Below are 17186 nucleotides of genomic sequence, written 5' to 3'. Positions count from 1 at the left end.
AAATGTCTAATGTAGGGCTCATAAAATGTCTAATGTAGGGCTCATAAAATGTCTAATGTAGGGCTCATAAAATGTCTAATGTAGGGCTCATTAAATGTCTAATATAGGGCTCATTAAATGTCTAATGTAGGGCTCATAAAATGTCTAATGTAGGGCTCATAAAATGTATAATGTAGGGTTCATAAAATGTCTAATGTTGGGCTTATTAAATGTCTAATGTAGGGCTCATAAAATGTCTAATGTAGGGCTCATTAAATGTCTTTAATGTAGGGCTCATTAAATGTCTAATGTAGGGCTCATTAAATGTCTAATGTAGGGCTCATTAAATGTCTAATGTAGGGCTCATTAAATGTCTAATGTAGGGGTCATTAAATGTCTAATGTAGGGCTCATAAAATGTCTAATGTAGGGCTCATAAAATGTATAATGTAGGGTTCATAAAATGTCTAATGTAGGGCTCATAAAATGTATAATGTAGGGTTCATAAAATGTCTAATGTAGGGCTCATAAAATGTCTAATGTTGGGCTCATTAAATGTCTAATGTAGGGCTCATTAAATGTCTTACTTCTCTGCAGACTGCAGCGATCTGGCCCTCGTCCATGCAGGTCTCAGTCACCACGTCAGTCAGTGAACCTCCAGCCAGGTATTCCATCACCACCCATAGCTCATCCCCTACCAGGTAACTACAGACAGAGGAGAGAGAGATGAAGTATACTAGTCCCTACCAGGTAACTACAGACAGAGGAGAGAGAGATGAAGTATACTAGTCCCTACCAGGTAACTACAGACAGAGGAGAGAGAGATGAAGTATACTAGTCCCTACCAGGTAACCACAGACAGAGGAGAGAGAGATGAAGTATACTAGTCCCTACCAGGTAACTACAGACAGAGGAGAGAGAGACGAAGTATACTAGTCCCTACCAGGTAACTACAGACAGAGAGAGAGACGAAGTATAGTCATTGCATGAGATGGTCATATTTACAGTAGCTGCTATACGTGTGGTTCTCCCCATCAGAAACCACAGTAAGTGTGTGAGCTTCACCTGTCCAGGTAGTTGACTATGTTGGGGTTTTTGTTTTCCCTCATCACCAGGATCTCGTTGATGATCAGCTCCTTCTTAGGCTGCTGTTGGAGGTTCATCTGCTTGATGGCCACCTGACAGAGGAACAAGCATAAACAGGACACAACACGGTGTCTTCAGTGCTCTGATACATTACACAGTTAATGTGCCAGAAGAGAAGGATATCAGTAGGGTGACAGATAGATGTGGGTGATTTTCTGAAGTGACTGTGGTAGTCAAGTTAGTTTACCTCCTGGCCAGTAGCAATGTCAATGGCTGTGTACACAGTGCCAGATGCCCTGAGGAAACAAGAGAATAACGCATTAGTTCCACATAGAAACAAGTCCTCATGCAAGGAGTTAGAACAGATCACCCAAGCTCTCAAAGTTTCAAGTTTCTAGTTTTTATTGTCATGTCCACAAGTACAGTGAAAGGCCTTTCTTGTTTGCTCCTTCCAGCACCTGTCTCTCTAAGGTACCTCCATAATAATAATCCCCATAATATTAGTGTTATGCCAACTCTCACCTGTCTCTCTACGGTACCTATCTCCATAATAATAATCCCCATAATATTAGTGTTATGCCAACTCTCACCTGTCTCTCCACGGTACCTATCCCCATAATATTAGTGTTATGCCAACTCTCACCTGTCTCTCTACGGTACCTATCTCCATAATATTAGTGTTATGCCAACTCTCACCTGTCTCTCTACGGTACCTATCTCCATAATATTAGCGTTATGCCAACTCTCACCTGTCTCTCTACGGTACCTATCTCCATAATATTAGCGTTATGCCAACTCTCACCTGTCTCTCTACGGTACCTATCTCCATAATATTAGTGTTATGCCAACTCTCACCTGTCTCTCTACGGTACCTATCTCCATAATATTAGTGTTATGCCAACTCTCACCTGTCTCTCTACGGTACCTATCTCCATAATAATAATCCCCATAATATTAGTGTTATGCCAACTCTCACCTGTCTCTCCACGGTACCTATCTCCATAATATTAGTGTTATGCCAACTCTCACCTGTCTCTCTACGGTACCTATCTCCATAATATTAGTGTTATGCCAACTCTCACCTGTCTCTCCACGGTACCTATCTCCATAATATTAGTGTTATGCCAACTCTCACCTGTCTCTCTATGGTACCTATCTCCATAATATTAGCGTTATGCCAACTCTCACCTGTCTCTCCACGGTACCTATCTCCATAATAATAGTGTTATGCCAACTCTCACCTGTCTCTCCACGGTACCTATCTCCATAATATTAGTGTTATGCCAACTCTCACCTGTCTCTCTACGGTACCTATCTCCATAATAATAATCCCCATAATATTAGTGTTATGCCAACTCTCACCTGTCTCTCTACGGTACCTATCTCCATAATATTAGTGTTATGCCAACTCTCACCTGTCTCTCCACGGTACCTATCTCCATAATATTAGTGTTATGCCAACTCTCACCTGTCTCTCTACGGTACCTATCTCCATAATAATAATCCCCATAATATTAGTGTTATGCCAACTCTCACCTGTCTCTCCACGGTACCTATCTCCATAATATTAGTGTTATGCCAACTCTCACCTGTCTCTCCACGGTACCTATCTCCATAATATTAGTGTTATGCCAACTCTCACCTGTCTCTCCACGGTACCTATCTCCATAATAATAATCCCCATAATATTAGTGTTATGCCAACTCTCACCTGTCTCTCCACGGTACCTATCCCCATAATATTAGTGTTATGCCAACTCTCACCTGTCTCTCTACGGTACCTATCTCCATAATATTAGTGTTATGCCAACTCTCACCTGTCTCTCTACGGTACCTATCTCCATAATATTAGCGTTATGCCAACTCTCACCTGTCTCTCTACGGTACCTATCTCCATAATATTAGCGTTATGCCAACTCTCACCTGTCTCTCTACGGTACCTATCTCCATAATAATAATCCCCATAATATTAGTGTTATGCCAACTCTCACCTGTCTCTCCACGGTACCTATCTCCATAATATTAGTGTTATGCCAACTCTCACCTGTCTCTCCACGGTACCTATCTCCATAATATTAGTGTTATGCCAACTCTCACCTGTCTCTCTATGGTACCTATCTCCATAATATTAGCGTTATGCCAACTCTCACCTGTCTCTCCACGGTACCTATCTCCATAATAATAGTGTTATGCCAACTCTCACCTGTCTCTCCACGGTACCTATCTCCATAATATTAGTGTTATGCCAACTCTCACCTGTCTCTCTACGGTACCTATCTCCATAATAATAATCCCCATAATATTAGTGTTATGCCAACTCTCACCTGTCTCTCTACGGTACCTATCTCCATAATATTAGTGTTATGCCAACTCTCACCTGTCTCTCCACGGTACCTATCTCCATAATATTAGTGTTATGCCAACTCTCACCTGTCTCTCCACGGTACCTATCTCCATAATATTAGTGTTATGCCAACTCTCACCTGTCTCTCTACGGTACCTATCTCCATAATAATAATCCCCATAATATTAGTGTTATGCCAACTCTCACCTGTCTCTCCACGGTACCTATCTCCATAATATTAGTGTTATGCCAACTCTCACCTGTCTCTCCACGGTACCTATCTCCATAATATTAGCGTTATGCCAACTCTCACCTGTCTCTCCACGGTACCTATCTCCATAATATTAGCGTTATGCCAACTCTCACCTGTCTCTCCACGGTACCTATCTCCATAATATTAGTGTTATGCCAACTCTCACCTGTCTCTCCACGGTACCTATCTCCATAATATTAGCGTTATGCCAACTCTCAGGAGCCTGGAGGACATTTGCCAATTTTTTTATTAACACAAGAATTTCCTTCAAAGAAGCAATTACAGAATGTATTTGAATACAAGCAGTTTTATGGCTTCCATTCATAAATGATCAAGAACCATTTCATTTGGCCACCAGAGGGTAGCATTGACCATTGGCCGTTGGAAAAGGCAGCACTAGTGTCCCTGAGTCAATAATAACTAATAGGAGTAATTACCATGTCAATAAGATGACCTTTCCTCTCTTTTATCTATACATGTCTTGCATGATTTAAGACCCTACAGTCTATAATGTGCACATTATATCACTTGCATATGTAGAGAATGTCAGGAGCTCATTCTGCTGTGAGTGTGTGGTGTGTCTAAGTTACACGTGGAGAGTGTGTGGGGTGCTCACCACTCTGTGATGTGTTTAGTCTATGACTTGTGTGTACAGTACCAAGTCTGTAATGCATACAGTTCATGACTGGCATATGAACCCACCAAGTGTACAGTGTGTTTGAAGTATCCTTTTTAACATGTACAATATGATTCCTTGCAAAGTGTCTGTTCTGTCCCATGTACAGTATAAGTCCCATGTACAGTACAGTATTTACAGTATATACTGTAAATGGTGTGTTATTGTGATGCCTGTGCCACTGGGGTGTTGGGGCTCCAGGGGAATCACAGATCTGATAGTCCCTCTACAGTAGCCTGAGCATCATTTTAATTAGACAGACACAGATTACAGTAAATTGAAGGCAGGTAGCCTAGTGGTTAAGAGCATTATGCCAGTAACTGAAAGGTCGCTGGTTTGAATCCCCAAGCTGACTAGGTGAAACACCTGTCAATGTGCCCTTGAGCAAGGTACTTAACGCTCTGGATGAGAGCATCTGCTAAATGACTACAATGTAAAAAGAAGAAAAGCTTGGCTGGGGTACAGTAACCTGTCCCCCTCTCTGCCCTGACATTGTAAACCTCTGAATGCTAGAGGGCAGAGACATGCTTCTGTATTCAACCACCTTGCAATCTGACTTTGGGCAAGAAACCACAGGCACCAGCCCGGGTACATCCTGGGGCAGTGTCAGGTTTAAACCTGACTGAATGTCTCTTTGTTTTATGATGCTTCCATTTCTGTATGAGCTCCAAGGGAACATAACACAGACCCATGATGAATGCTGTAACCAGGAACATAACACAGACCCATGATGAATGCTGTAACCAGGAACATAACACAGACCCATGATGAATGCTGTAACCAGGAACATAACACAGACCCATGATGAATGCTGTAACCAGGAACATAACACAGACCCATGATGAATGCTGTAACCAGGAACATAACACAGACCCATGATGAATGCTGTAACCAGGAACATAACACAGACCCATGATGAATGCTGTAACCAGGAACATAACACAGACCCATGAGGAATGCTGTAACCAGGAACATAACACAGACCCATGATGAATGCTGTAACCAGGAACACAACACAGACCCATGATGAATGCTGTAACCAGGAACATAACACAGACCCATGATGAATGCTGTAACCAGGAACATAACACAGACCCATGATGAATGCTGTAACCAGGAACATAACACAGACCCATGGTGAATGCTGTAACCAGGAACACAACACAGACCCATGGTGAATGCTGTAACCAGGAACATAACACAGACCCATGATGAATGCTGTAACCAGGAACATAACACAGACCCATGATGAATGCTGTAACCAGGAACACAACACAGACCCATGGTGAATGCTGTAACCAGGAACATAACACAGACCCATGATGAATGCTGTAACCAGGAACATAACACAGACCCATGATGAATGCTGTAACCAGGAACATAATACAGACCCATGATGAATGCTGTAACCAGGAACATAACACAGACCCATGGTGAATGCTGTAACCAGGAACATAACACAGACCCATGATGAATGCTGTAACCAGGAACATAACACAGACCCATGATGAATGCTGTAACCAGGAACACAACACAGACCCATGGTGAATGCTGTAACCAGGAACATAACACAGACCCATGATGAATGCTGTAACCAGGAACATAATACAGACCCATGATGAATGCTGTAACCAGGAACATAACACAGACCCATGGTGAATGCTGTAACCAGGAACATAACACAGACCCATGGTGAATGCTGTAACCAAGAACAGATAGAGTCCCCTGCCAGAAGTCTGGTTTACTGTTTGGTTCCACACCCTGACCTTGAGCCTCGTTTCCACTGCATTAACCTTACCAGTAACCCATGCCTTCCCTGTATCCATCACTAAACTTTCCCATTCTCATAACACCCCAGAAGTCTTTTTGACTACAGTCTGTTTTGCTGCAGCAGAATGGCTTCATTTTGATAATGAGGTCTCACAGATTGACCTTATACAGATTGAAGTGGAAGACTCATTTTACAAGTCACGCTCCAGAGATTTAGTCAAGTCACACTTCTCTCTCACGTCTGTCCCTCACTCTGTTCTCCTTGCCCTCTCTCTTCTTTATTCTCCCTCCCTCCCTCTCTCCCTCCCTCCCTGAGACCATCAGGCTACACCATTGTATTGTGAGTGTGTATGAATAATGAATGAGTTTTCCTGCAGCGTATCCCGACCCAGCCACTGATGCGCTGCAGCCGGCCAGGTAATGCTCGGTTGTTAGGTAGCTGTGGAACCAATCCACACTGATCATTGACTCATCAGGAAGCTTCTCATGTGACCTCCAGAGGTGATGGAGTGTGAGGTGGCTAAGGTCACTGAGCTCAGGATTTGTTAACTGCTCTCAGCCTCAGGTAACATTTCCCTGTTGGTTTAATCAGAGAGGTCTGTGAGAAACCACAGTTTAGTGTTCATATCCTTGTGCACAGCTGTTTTCATTTATAGACAGTGTGTGCAAATTGTCTGTCGTTATCACCCACATTGATCAGGGGAGCCCTCAGGGGTGTGTTAAGCTAAGCAGACAGTGCTGGAGGAAGCTGGCCGCTGCTGTTGTTCAGGTCTGACATGGTGGGAGTAGTGATGTCAGGGCTAAGCTCACCCCAGCACCCTCAGAGAGAGAGTGAGCGAGAGAGAGAGAGAGAGAGAGAGAGAGAGAGAGAGAGAGAGAGAGAGAGAGAGAGAGAGAGTGAGAGAAGGAGGGAGAAAGAGTGTGAGAGAGAATCAGAGAGAGAGAGAGAGGGAGAGAAGGAGGGAGAAAGAGTGTGAGAGAGAATCAGAGAGAGAGAGAGAGAGAGAAGGAGGGAGAAAGAGTGTGAGAGAGAATCAGAGAGAGAGAGAAGGAGGGCGAAAGAGTGAGAAAGAGAATCAGAGAGAGAGAGAAGGAGGGAAAAAGAGTGAGAGAGAGAATCAGAGAGAGAGAGAAGGAGGGCGAAAGAGTGAGAAAGAGAATCAGAGAGAGAGAGGAGGGAGAAAGAGTGTGAGAGAGAATCAGAGAGAGAGAGAGAGAAGGAGGGCGAAAGAGTGTGAGAGAGAATCAGAGAGAGAGAGAGAGAGAGAGGAGGGAGAAAGAGTGTGAGAGAGAATCAGAGAGAGAGAGAGAAGGAGGGTGAAAGAGTGAGAAAGAGAATCAGAGAGAGAGAGAGAGAAGGAGGGGAAAAGAGTGAGAGAGAGAATCAGAGAGAGAGAGAGAGAAGGAGGGATAAAGAGTGAGAGAGAGAATCAGAGAGAGCGAGAGAGAGAGAGAGAGAGAGAGAGAGCGAGAGAGAGAGAGAGGAGGGGAGTGTGAGAGAGAGTTTGAATCACAGAGTGAGAGAGAGTGTGAGAGAGAATCAGAGAGAGAGAGAGCGAGAGAGAGAGAGAGAGAGAGAGAGAGAGAGAGAGGAGGGTGAGAGAGAGAGTTTGAATCACAGAGTGAGAAAGAGAGAGGGAGAGAGAGAGAGAGAGAGAGAGAGAGAGAGAGAGAGAGGAGGGTGAGAGAGAGAGTTTGAATCACAGAGTGAGAAAGAGAGAGGGAGAGAGAGAGGGAGAGAGAGAGAAGGAGGGAGAAAGAGTGTGAGAAAGAATCAGAGAAAGAGAGAGAGAGAGGAGGGATAAAGAGTGTGAGAGAGAATCAGAGAGAGAGAGAGAGAGGAGGGATAAAGAGTGAGAGAAAGAATCAGAGAGAGAGAGAGAGAGAGAGAGAGAGAGAGAGAGAGAGAGAGAGAGAGAGAGAGAGAGAGAGAGAGAGCAGGCTGAGCTCATCTGGCCTGCAGCCATGTCTGAATAAAGTTCCTTTCTATTTATCTCTCAGACCCTTCAACCTCTTTCTTTTTCTCATCTCTGTCTCTGGTCACTCCTGAGTGAGGCGTTGTCTGTCTTTCTCTCAGTTGGGCTGACTACCAAAGACTACTTTGTTCCAATAAGAGGCAGTAAGTAGCTGGTGGATTTGGATTGAAGGTGGACTTACCCTTGTCCTATTTTCTCAAAGCGTGTGTACTTCTTTTTGGGGTCCCCCACACTCACAATGCTCCCTGGGAGAACAGAGAGAGGTGATCAGTGGAGAGTGTCTCTAGGTCAGACTGAGGCATGCATACACACACGCACACACACACACACACGCACGCACGCACGCACGCACGCACGCACGCACACACACACACACACACACACACACACACACACACACACACACACACACACACACACAGCACGGCCATGGAGAGGGCAACCCTGCATTACACACACGCTCCTCTGCCCACGCCATTCAGGGATGTCGCCTGCTGTGGGGCCTCGTACTGAAGCCAAATACACTGCTGCATGCTGGGAGGTTGTCCTGCACAGTAGAGCACTGCTGATGTTTTGGTCAGGGGCACTCTGTTTTGCAGAGAGGACACTGCAGAGAGGACACTGCAGAGAGGACACTGCAGAGAGAGCAGTACTCTGACTATAGAGGGGCGCTTGGCCGTCCTAAGGCTGTAATCTGTGGCTTAGTGAGCAGCCCACACTAATCACCGCGGTAGGATGGGTTTAGAGCTGAGAGGTCTGGACACATCACAGTACAGTCACAGCACAATCTCTATGGGACTCTCCATGCTCCATAGATCCACAGAGAGACAACATACTCAGTCGCTCCAGAATCTCCTCGTCTGTCATCTTGGACTTCTTCCTCTGCCGATCGGTGTGGCGGTACAGACTGCTGGACGTGTCCTCCGGCTGGACCTGGGACTCCGGTGGGGTTGTGACCTCCTTCACAGGGGCGGGAGGCGCCAAGGGCTCGATGACAGAGCGGGTGTAGATCTGTCAGGAGAGGCGCGGGACACAGTCACAGTCAGAGAGGAGCAGGACACAGTCACAGTCAGAGAGGTTCAGGACACAGAGAGGAGCAGGACACAGTCACAGTCAGAGAGGCGCGGGACACAGTCAGAGAGGAGCAGGACACAGTCAGAGTCAGAGAGGAGCAGGACACAGTCAGAGTCAGAGAGGAGCAGGACACAGTCACAGTCAGAGAGGAGCAGGACACAGTCAGAGAGGGGCATGACCCAGTCAGAGAGGGGCAGGACACAGTCAGAGAGGAGCAGGACACAGTCAGAGTCAGAGAGGAGCAGGACACAGTCAGAGTCAGAGAGGAGCAGGACACAGTCAGAGAGGGGCATGACCCAGTCAGAGAGGGGCAGGACACAGTCAGAGAGGAGCAGGACACAGTCACAGTCAGAGAGGAGCAGGACACAGTCAGAGAGGAGCAGGATACAGTCAGAGAGGAGCAGGACACAGTCAGAGAGGGGCAGGACACAGTCAGAGAGGAGCAGGACACAGTCAGAGAGGGGCAGGACACAGTCAGAGAGGAGCAGGACACAGTCAGAGAGGGGCAGGACACAGTCAGAGAGGAGCAGGACACAGTCACAGTCAGAGAGGGGCAGGAGAGTCACAGTCAGAGAGGGGCATGACCCAGTCAGAGAGGGGCAGGACACAGTCAGAGAGGAGCAGGACACAGTCAGAGAGGAGCAGGACACAGTCAGAGAGGGGCAGGACACAGTCAGAGAGGGGCAGGACACAGTCAGAGAGGGGCAGGACACAGTCAGAGAGGGGCAGGACACAGTCAGAGAAGGGCAGGACACAGTCAGAGAGGGGCAGGACACAGTCAGAGAGGGGCATGACCCAGTCAGAGAGGAGCAGGACACAGTCAGAGAGGAGCAGGACACAGTCAGAGAGGAGCAGGACACAGTCAGAGTCAGAGAGGGGCAGGACACAGTCAGAGTCAGAGAGGGGCAGGACACAGTCAGAGAGGGGCAGGACACAGTCAGAGAGGAGCAGGACACAGTCAGAGAGGGGCATGACCCAGTCAGAGAGGGGCAGGACACAGTCAGAGAGGAGCAGGACACAGTCAGAGAGGAGCAGGACACAGTCAGAGAGGGGCAGGACACAGTCAGAGAGGAGCAGGACACAGTCAGAGAGGGGCATGACCCAGTCAGAGAGGGGCAGGACACAGTCAGAGAGGGGCAGGACACAGTCAGAGAGGGGCAGGACACAGTCAGAGAGGGGCAGGACACAGTCAGAGAGGGGCAGGACACAGTCAGAGAGGGGCAGGACACAGTCAGAGAGGGGCATGGCCCAGTCAGAGAGGGGCAGGACACAGTCAGAGAGGGGCATGACACAGTCAGAGAGGGGCATGACACAGTCAGAGAGGGGCAGGAGAGTCACAGTCAGAGAGGGGCAGGACACAGTCAGAGAGGGGCAGGACACAGTCAGAGAGGGGCAGGGCACAGTCAGAGAGGGGCAGGGCACAGTCAGAGAGGGGCAGGAGAGTCACAGTCAGAGAGGGGCAGGACACAGTCAGAGAGGGGCAGGACACAGTCAGAGAGGGTCAGGACACAGTCAGAGAGGGGCAGGACACAGTCAGAGAGGGGCAGGACACAGTCAGAGAGGGGCAGGACACAGTCAGAGAGGGGCAGGACACAGTCAGAGAGGGACAGGATACAGTCAGAGAGGGGCAGGACACAGTCAGAGAGGAGTAGGACACAGTCAGAGAGGGGCAGGACACAGTCAGAGAGGGGCAGGACACAGTCAGAGAGGGGCAGGACACAGTCAGAGAGGGGCAGGACACAGTCAGAGAGGGGCAGGACACAGTCAGAGAGGGGCAGGACACAGTCAGAGAGGGGCAGGACACAGTCAGAGAGGGGCAGGACACAGTCAGAGAGGGGCAGGACACAGTCAGAGAGGGGCAGGACAACAAGCATATTGTACAACTCTGTACTGAGTTGAGTTATTGAGGTGATTAGCCTGTTAGCCTTCCTAAGTCTTAGATCTGTAACATTGTGTTAAATCATTGCTCATAACCTCAGGGTGACTCACAGATTTAGTGTGCTCAGGTCGAGGTGCGATGACGGGTGGTAGTTCATCGTTATCATCGTCATCCTCCTCCTCTTCCTCCTCCTCCTCCTCCTCCTCCTCTGACACAGGGAGTGCTATAGGGGGCTCTGTAGATGTCTTTGCACCCTGAGGTGTAAAACAAGGTGTCAGTGAGGAGGTCTGTAGTACATTGGACTGTGACAATCTGAAACGCTGGGACAGCTGCGTCACCTGTATTACTGTAAATGGTTTGTCCAGGGACTCCTAATGTTCCATGTAATAAGGCACGTCCATGCTGACAATAGACACCTCCTAAGACCATACCATTACAACAGGGTGCTCAGCTGTGAAATAAGATAGGGTAAAACATAAATATTACATTTATTCCACAGTGTAATCAGGAATATAGTTATCCAACATGATCTACTTGATTAAACCTGGGCCCCTATCCACAAATCTAGGATCTGTCCATATAATATGATTTATAATTCACTCCTACTTTGAGACCCTTTGTGGATACGGGCCTTGGACAAGAAAGCTACAGTACTAGAATGGCTTCTGATCATATGGGCTGAGGTATAGATCCCTAACAGCTAGAACATGGCTAACATTCTCTGTCGTGATGTGTTTCAGTGAGAGCTCATAGAACAGCATTTTACAGCATACAGTTGGACCTGGAGAGCCAAGCAAACCAACCCCTGACCCAACACTCCCACTCCAACCAGAGACACTAAAAGCAGCCGTACAGTACGTCACACACCCATTCTGATGGTGGATCAGAGTGTATGCAAAGCCAGTCACTCTCTCCTGTACTCCATCATAAACACCAGCATCCGGGTGACCACTTGGACTGTACAGTGGGATAGATTTCATCCATCCCTAGCCTAAACATGTAACGTAGATGGTAAAACATATCCAAAACAGCACAGCATAGCAGTAGTGGTGATTAGCTGCAGGCTATTGGTGCCAAGCCAGCAGCTCTTTGTTTAGCAGTGGAAGTTGATTTGGTTTAAGCGGTACCATGAGGGATAATAGGGGTCAGTGTTCTGAAGACAGCCCCAGATTCACAGCACACACAGAGCCGGAGAAGGCAGTGGAGATGAGAGGCTAGCTGGCTAATGATAAGCAGCGCGAGATAGCACGTTTCTACTGGGCCATGCAGTCAGATCTAAAGCAGGGACATATTGGCTCTGTGAGGAAGGAATTGAAGAACACCTGTTCAGACATGCAGGATTTTGAAGATCATAATAGCCCTCTTAGGCAAGCGCCCAGCCCTGACAGTTTTAAACATGGGCCATTTGGAATTGTTTAAGGAGCTGCTTACGACAAGTGGTGAAATAGAGAAACCATTACACTTAAAAGAGAGTGAAGCGGTCTCTAATATCTCAAACATTTGGCAGATGGTAAGTCATGTTCATGTCCATCCAATAGAGCCTGCATATCTGGGCATACCCAGCATCAACAACATTAGGAGTTCAACATGGTTCCATTTATTGTTCAGCCAATGTAGAGGCATGTGGAAAGGAATATGGAGGAGTTACCTTGTCAAATAATGCACTGCAGGTTCTATGGCTGACAGGAGGCCCAGGCGACAGCAGTCGGTTCTGAATGTGAAGGTTGAAAATGGAAAGATTTACTGAACACAGACCGACACAACATTACAGAACAATGGACTACAGAGAGATGGGGAGAGTAGAGGACAGGGGACAACTACAGAGAGATGGGGAGAGTAGAGGACAGGGGACCACTACAGAGAGATGGGGAGAGTAGAGGACAGGGGACCACTACAGAGAGATGGGGAGAGTAGAGGACAGGGGACCACTACAGAGAGATGGGGAGAGTAGAGGACAGGGGACCACTACAGAGAGATGGGGAGAGTAGAGGACAGGGGACCACTACAGAGAGATGGGGAGAGTAGAGGACAGGGGACCACTACAGAGAGATGGGGAGAGTAGAGGACAGGGGACCACTACAGAGAGATGGGGAGAGTAGATGACAGGGGACCACTACAGAGAGATGGGGAGAGTAGAGGACAGGGGACCATTACAGAGAGATGGGGAGAGTAGAGGATAGGGGACCACTACAGAGAGATGGGGAGAGTAGAGGACAGGGGACCACTACTGAGAGATGGGGAGAGTAGAGGACAGGGGTCACTACAGAGAGATGGGGAGAGTAGAGGACAGGGGACCACTACAGAGAGATGGGGAGAGTAGAGGACAGGGGACCACTACAGAGAGATGGGGAGAGTAGAGGACAGGGGACCACTACAGATGAATGGATTTTCATGGGTGATGAGACACAAATGATGTTTTGCGGACTTCCTGCTGATGACAATCCCTAGCTTCTGACGTAGAGATGGCAAGGTGATCACTAGTGATATTAGTGGCAGAACATTTTGTTTCTGCACACTGACTTAATGCCATCATATGGTACCTACCACTGTTACCCTGCACATTGACTTAATGCCATCATATGGTACCTACCACTGTTACCCTGCACATTGACTTAATGCCATCATATGGTACCTACCACTGTTACCCTGCACATTGACTTAATGCCATCATATGGTACCTACCACTGTTACCCTGCACATTGACTTAATGCCATCATATGGTACCTACCACTGTTACCCTGCACATTGACTTAATGCCATCATATGGTACCTACCACTGTTACCCTGCACATTGACTTAATGCCATTGTATGGTACCTACCACTGTTACCCTGCACATTGACTTAATGCCATCGTATGGTAGCTACCACTGTTACCCTGCACATTGACTTAATGCCATCGTATGGTACCTACCACTGTTACCCTGCACATTGACTTAATGCCATCATATGGTACCTACCACTGTTACCCTGCACATTGACTTAATGCCATCGTATGGTACCTACCACTGTTACCCTGCACATTGACTTAATGCCATCATATGGTACCTACCACTGTTACCCTGCACATTGACTTAATGCCATCGTATGGTACCTACCACTGTTACCCTGCACATTGACTTAATGCCATCATATGGTACCTACCACTGTTACCCTGCACATTGACTTAATGCCATCGTATCGTACCTACCACTGTTACCCTGCACATTGACTTAATGCCATCATATGGTACCTACCACTGTTACCCTGCACATGGATATGATACTGGTAGCAACATTGTACACAGTGTACATTCTTGTGTGTTTTACTCCTTGTGAGCATTTATTCTTAGATTTGTTGAAAATTCCTTTCTATCTGTTGAAATCTGACCTGGTATTTGAACATTGCATTGTTGAGAAACAGTTTGTAGGACCTGTTGTATCCTGTTCAAGCAACAAATAAACTTTGATTTGATACATACAGTTTATCAGAGTGCTGACCAATTGAGAGGTGTGGTACCTATTACCTGGTTCTGAACCAGCCCCTTATTGAGAGGAGTGGTACCTACTACCTGGTTCTGAACCAGCCTCTTATTGAGAGGAGTGGTACCTACTGTCTGGTTCTGAACCAGTTCCTTATTGAGAGGAGCGGTACCTACTACCTGGTTCTGAACCAGTTCCTTATTGAGAGGAGTGGTACCTACTACCTGGTTCTGAACCAGTTCCTTATTGAGAGGAGTGGTACCTACTACCTGGTTCTGAACCAGCCTCTTATTGAGAGGAGTGGTACCTACTACCTGGTTCTGAACCAGCCTCTTATTGAGAGGAGTGGTACTTACTGCCTGGTTCTGAACCAGTTCCTTATTGAGAGGAGTGGTACTTACTGCCTGGTTCTGAACCAGCCCCTTATTGAGAGGAGTGGTACCTACTGTCTGGTTCTGAACCAGTTCCTTATTGAGAGGAGTGGTACCTACTACCTGGTTCTGAACCAGCCTCTTATTGAGAGGAGTGGTACTTACTGTCTGGTTCTGAACCAGTTCCTTATTGAGAGGAGTGGTACCTACTGTCTGGTTCTGAACCAGTTCCTTATTGAGAGGAGTGGTACCTACTGTCTGGTTCTGAACCAGTTCCTTATTGAGAGGAGTGGTACCTACTGCCTGGTTCTGAACCAGTTCCTTATTGAGAGGAGTGGTACCTACTACCTGGTTCTGAACCAGCCTCTTATTGAGAGGAGTGGTACTTACTGCCTGGTTCTGAACCAGTTCCTTATTGAGAGGAGTGGTACCTACTGTCTGGTTCTGAACCAGTTCCTTATTGAGAGGAGTGGTACCTACTGTCTGGTTCTGAACCAGTTCCTTATTGAGAGGAGTGGTACCTACTACCTGGTTCTAAACCAGCCCCTTATTGAGAGGAATGGTACCTACTGCCTGGTTCTGAACCAGCCTCTTATTGAGAAGTGTGTCACCTGCTCTATCAACACTTCATCAGGACCATCAGAGTGCTGGGAGTCAGCAGGCCGGCGCCACCGCCTGGGAAAACCAGCCATCTCCAGACATAACAAAACCATCATAGAGAAAAGGCCTCTGTGTGCCAACTCTTCACACCCAAGCCAGAGGTAAAGTACCAACAGACAGAAAGAGTGAATGCAGTTGAGTGCACACGACCTCTGAGAGTCTTCTCTCTCAGTCCACCGATGAAACATTACTCTGACAGCGACACAGCCCAGAGACAGTCATTTGGCTGATTCCCAAAAGGGACGGTTAGACTCTGAGACAGTCATATGAGGTCATGTTAATGGACCCAGCGAGAACACGCAGTCTGGCTTACAGTGCTAACTAAAACTCCAGAGCACACTACAGCTGACAAGAGAGCACTACACAGAGTATACGCTCATATTTGTTTCTCTTTCAATAAATGCTAATGAGTTGTTAAGAGGAAAAGAACATGTTTGAAATGAAGTAGCACTTACCAGAGTGTTGGCTGCTATGTATCCCTGTGCTGACTTGTCTGAAAGAGAAAGGAATCATTGCCAGACGTCTCATTCTCTTACATTAACAACAACACACTGACAATTAAATACAACCAAGATGACAACACACTGACAGTTAAATACAACCAAGATGACAACACACTGACAGTTAAATACAACCAAGATGACAATACACTGACAGTTAAATATAACCAAGAGGACAACACACTGACAGTTAAATATAACCAAGATGACAACACACTGACAGTTAAATATAACCAAGATGACAACACACTGACAGTTAAATATAACCAAGATGACAACACACTGACAGTTAAATAAGCAAGATGACAACACACTGACAGTTAAATACAACCAAGATGACAACACACTGACAGTTAAATACAACCAAGTTGACAACACACTGACAGTTAAATATAACCAAGAGGACAACACACTGACAGTTAAATACAACCAAGATGACAACACACTGACAGTTAAATAAGCAAGATGACAACACACTGACAGTTAAATACAACCAAGATGACAACACACTGACAGTTAAATACAACCAATGTGACAACACACTGACAGTTAAATACAACCAAGATGACAACACACTGACAGTTAAATATAACCAAGATGACACCACACTGACAGTTAAATATAACCAAGAGGACAACACACTGACAGTTAAATTTAACCAAGATGACAACACACTGACAGTTAAATACAACCAAGAGGACAACACACTGACAGTTAAATATAACCAAGATGACAACACACTGACAGTTAAATAAGCAAGATGAAAACACACTGACAGTTAAATACAACCAAGATGACAACACACTGACAGTTAAATACAACCAAGATGACAACACACTGACAGTTAAATACAGCCAAGATGACAACACACTGACAGTTAAATATAACCAATATGACAACACACTGCCAGTTAAATATAACCAAGAGGACAACACACTGACAGTTAAATATAACCAAGAGGACAACACACTGATAGTTAAATATAACCAAGAGGACAACACACTGATAGTTAAATATAACCAAGAGGACAACACACTGACAGCTAAATACAACCAAGAGGACAACACACTGACTGTTAAATACAACCAAGTTGACAACACACTGACAGTTAAATATAACCAAGAGGACAACACACTGACAGTTAAATACAACCAAGATGAC

The 17186-nt window shown here is 46.4% G+C and overlaps 1 protein-coding gene across 4 annotated transcripts in view; it reads right to left on the bottom strand.

Annotated features, from left to right (window-relative positions):
- LOC129863334 (serine/threonine-protein kinase PAK 3-like) overlaps positions 1 to 17186 on the bottom strand; it is a 66198-nt gene that overhangs the window by 12511 nt on the left and 36501 nt on the right. For 3 of the 4 annotated variants that reach the window (XM_055935237.1, XM_055935235.1, XM_055935238.1), the window contains 8 exons: positions 15981 to 16018; positions 12684 to 12746; positions 11146 to 11289; positions 8919 to 9093; positions 8264 to 8327; positions 1312 to 1360; positions 1044 to 1156; positions 566 to 683 (listed from right to left, as the gene is read on the bottom strand). In XM_055935237.1, coding sequence (XP_055791212.1) covers positions 566 to 683; positions 1044 to 1156; positions 1312 to 1360; positions 8264 to 8327; positions 8919 to 9093; positions 11146 to 11289; positions 12684 to 12746; positions 15981 to 16018 — 764 coding nt within the window. The remainder of the gene's footprint in view (positions 1 to 565; positions 684 to 1043; positions 1157 to 1311; positions 1361 to 8263; positions 8328 to 8918; positions 9094 to 11145; positions 11290 to 12683; positions 12747 to 15980; positions 16019 to 17186) is intronic. The other variant, XM_055935239.1, reaches the window with a different exon arrangement.

Source organism: Salvelinus fontinalis, chromosome 10 (genome assembly GCF_029448725.1).
Source record: "Salvelinus fontinalis isolate EN_2023a chromosome 10, ASM2944872v1, whole genome shotgun sequence".
NCBI classification, from domain to species: domain Eukaryota; kingdom Metazoa; phylum Chordata; class Actinopteri; order Salmoniformes; family Salmonidae; genus Salvelinus; species Salvelinus fontinalis.
Note: the sequence above shows the minus strand (reverse complement) of the source record. Positions and strands in the feature narration are given on the sequence as shown.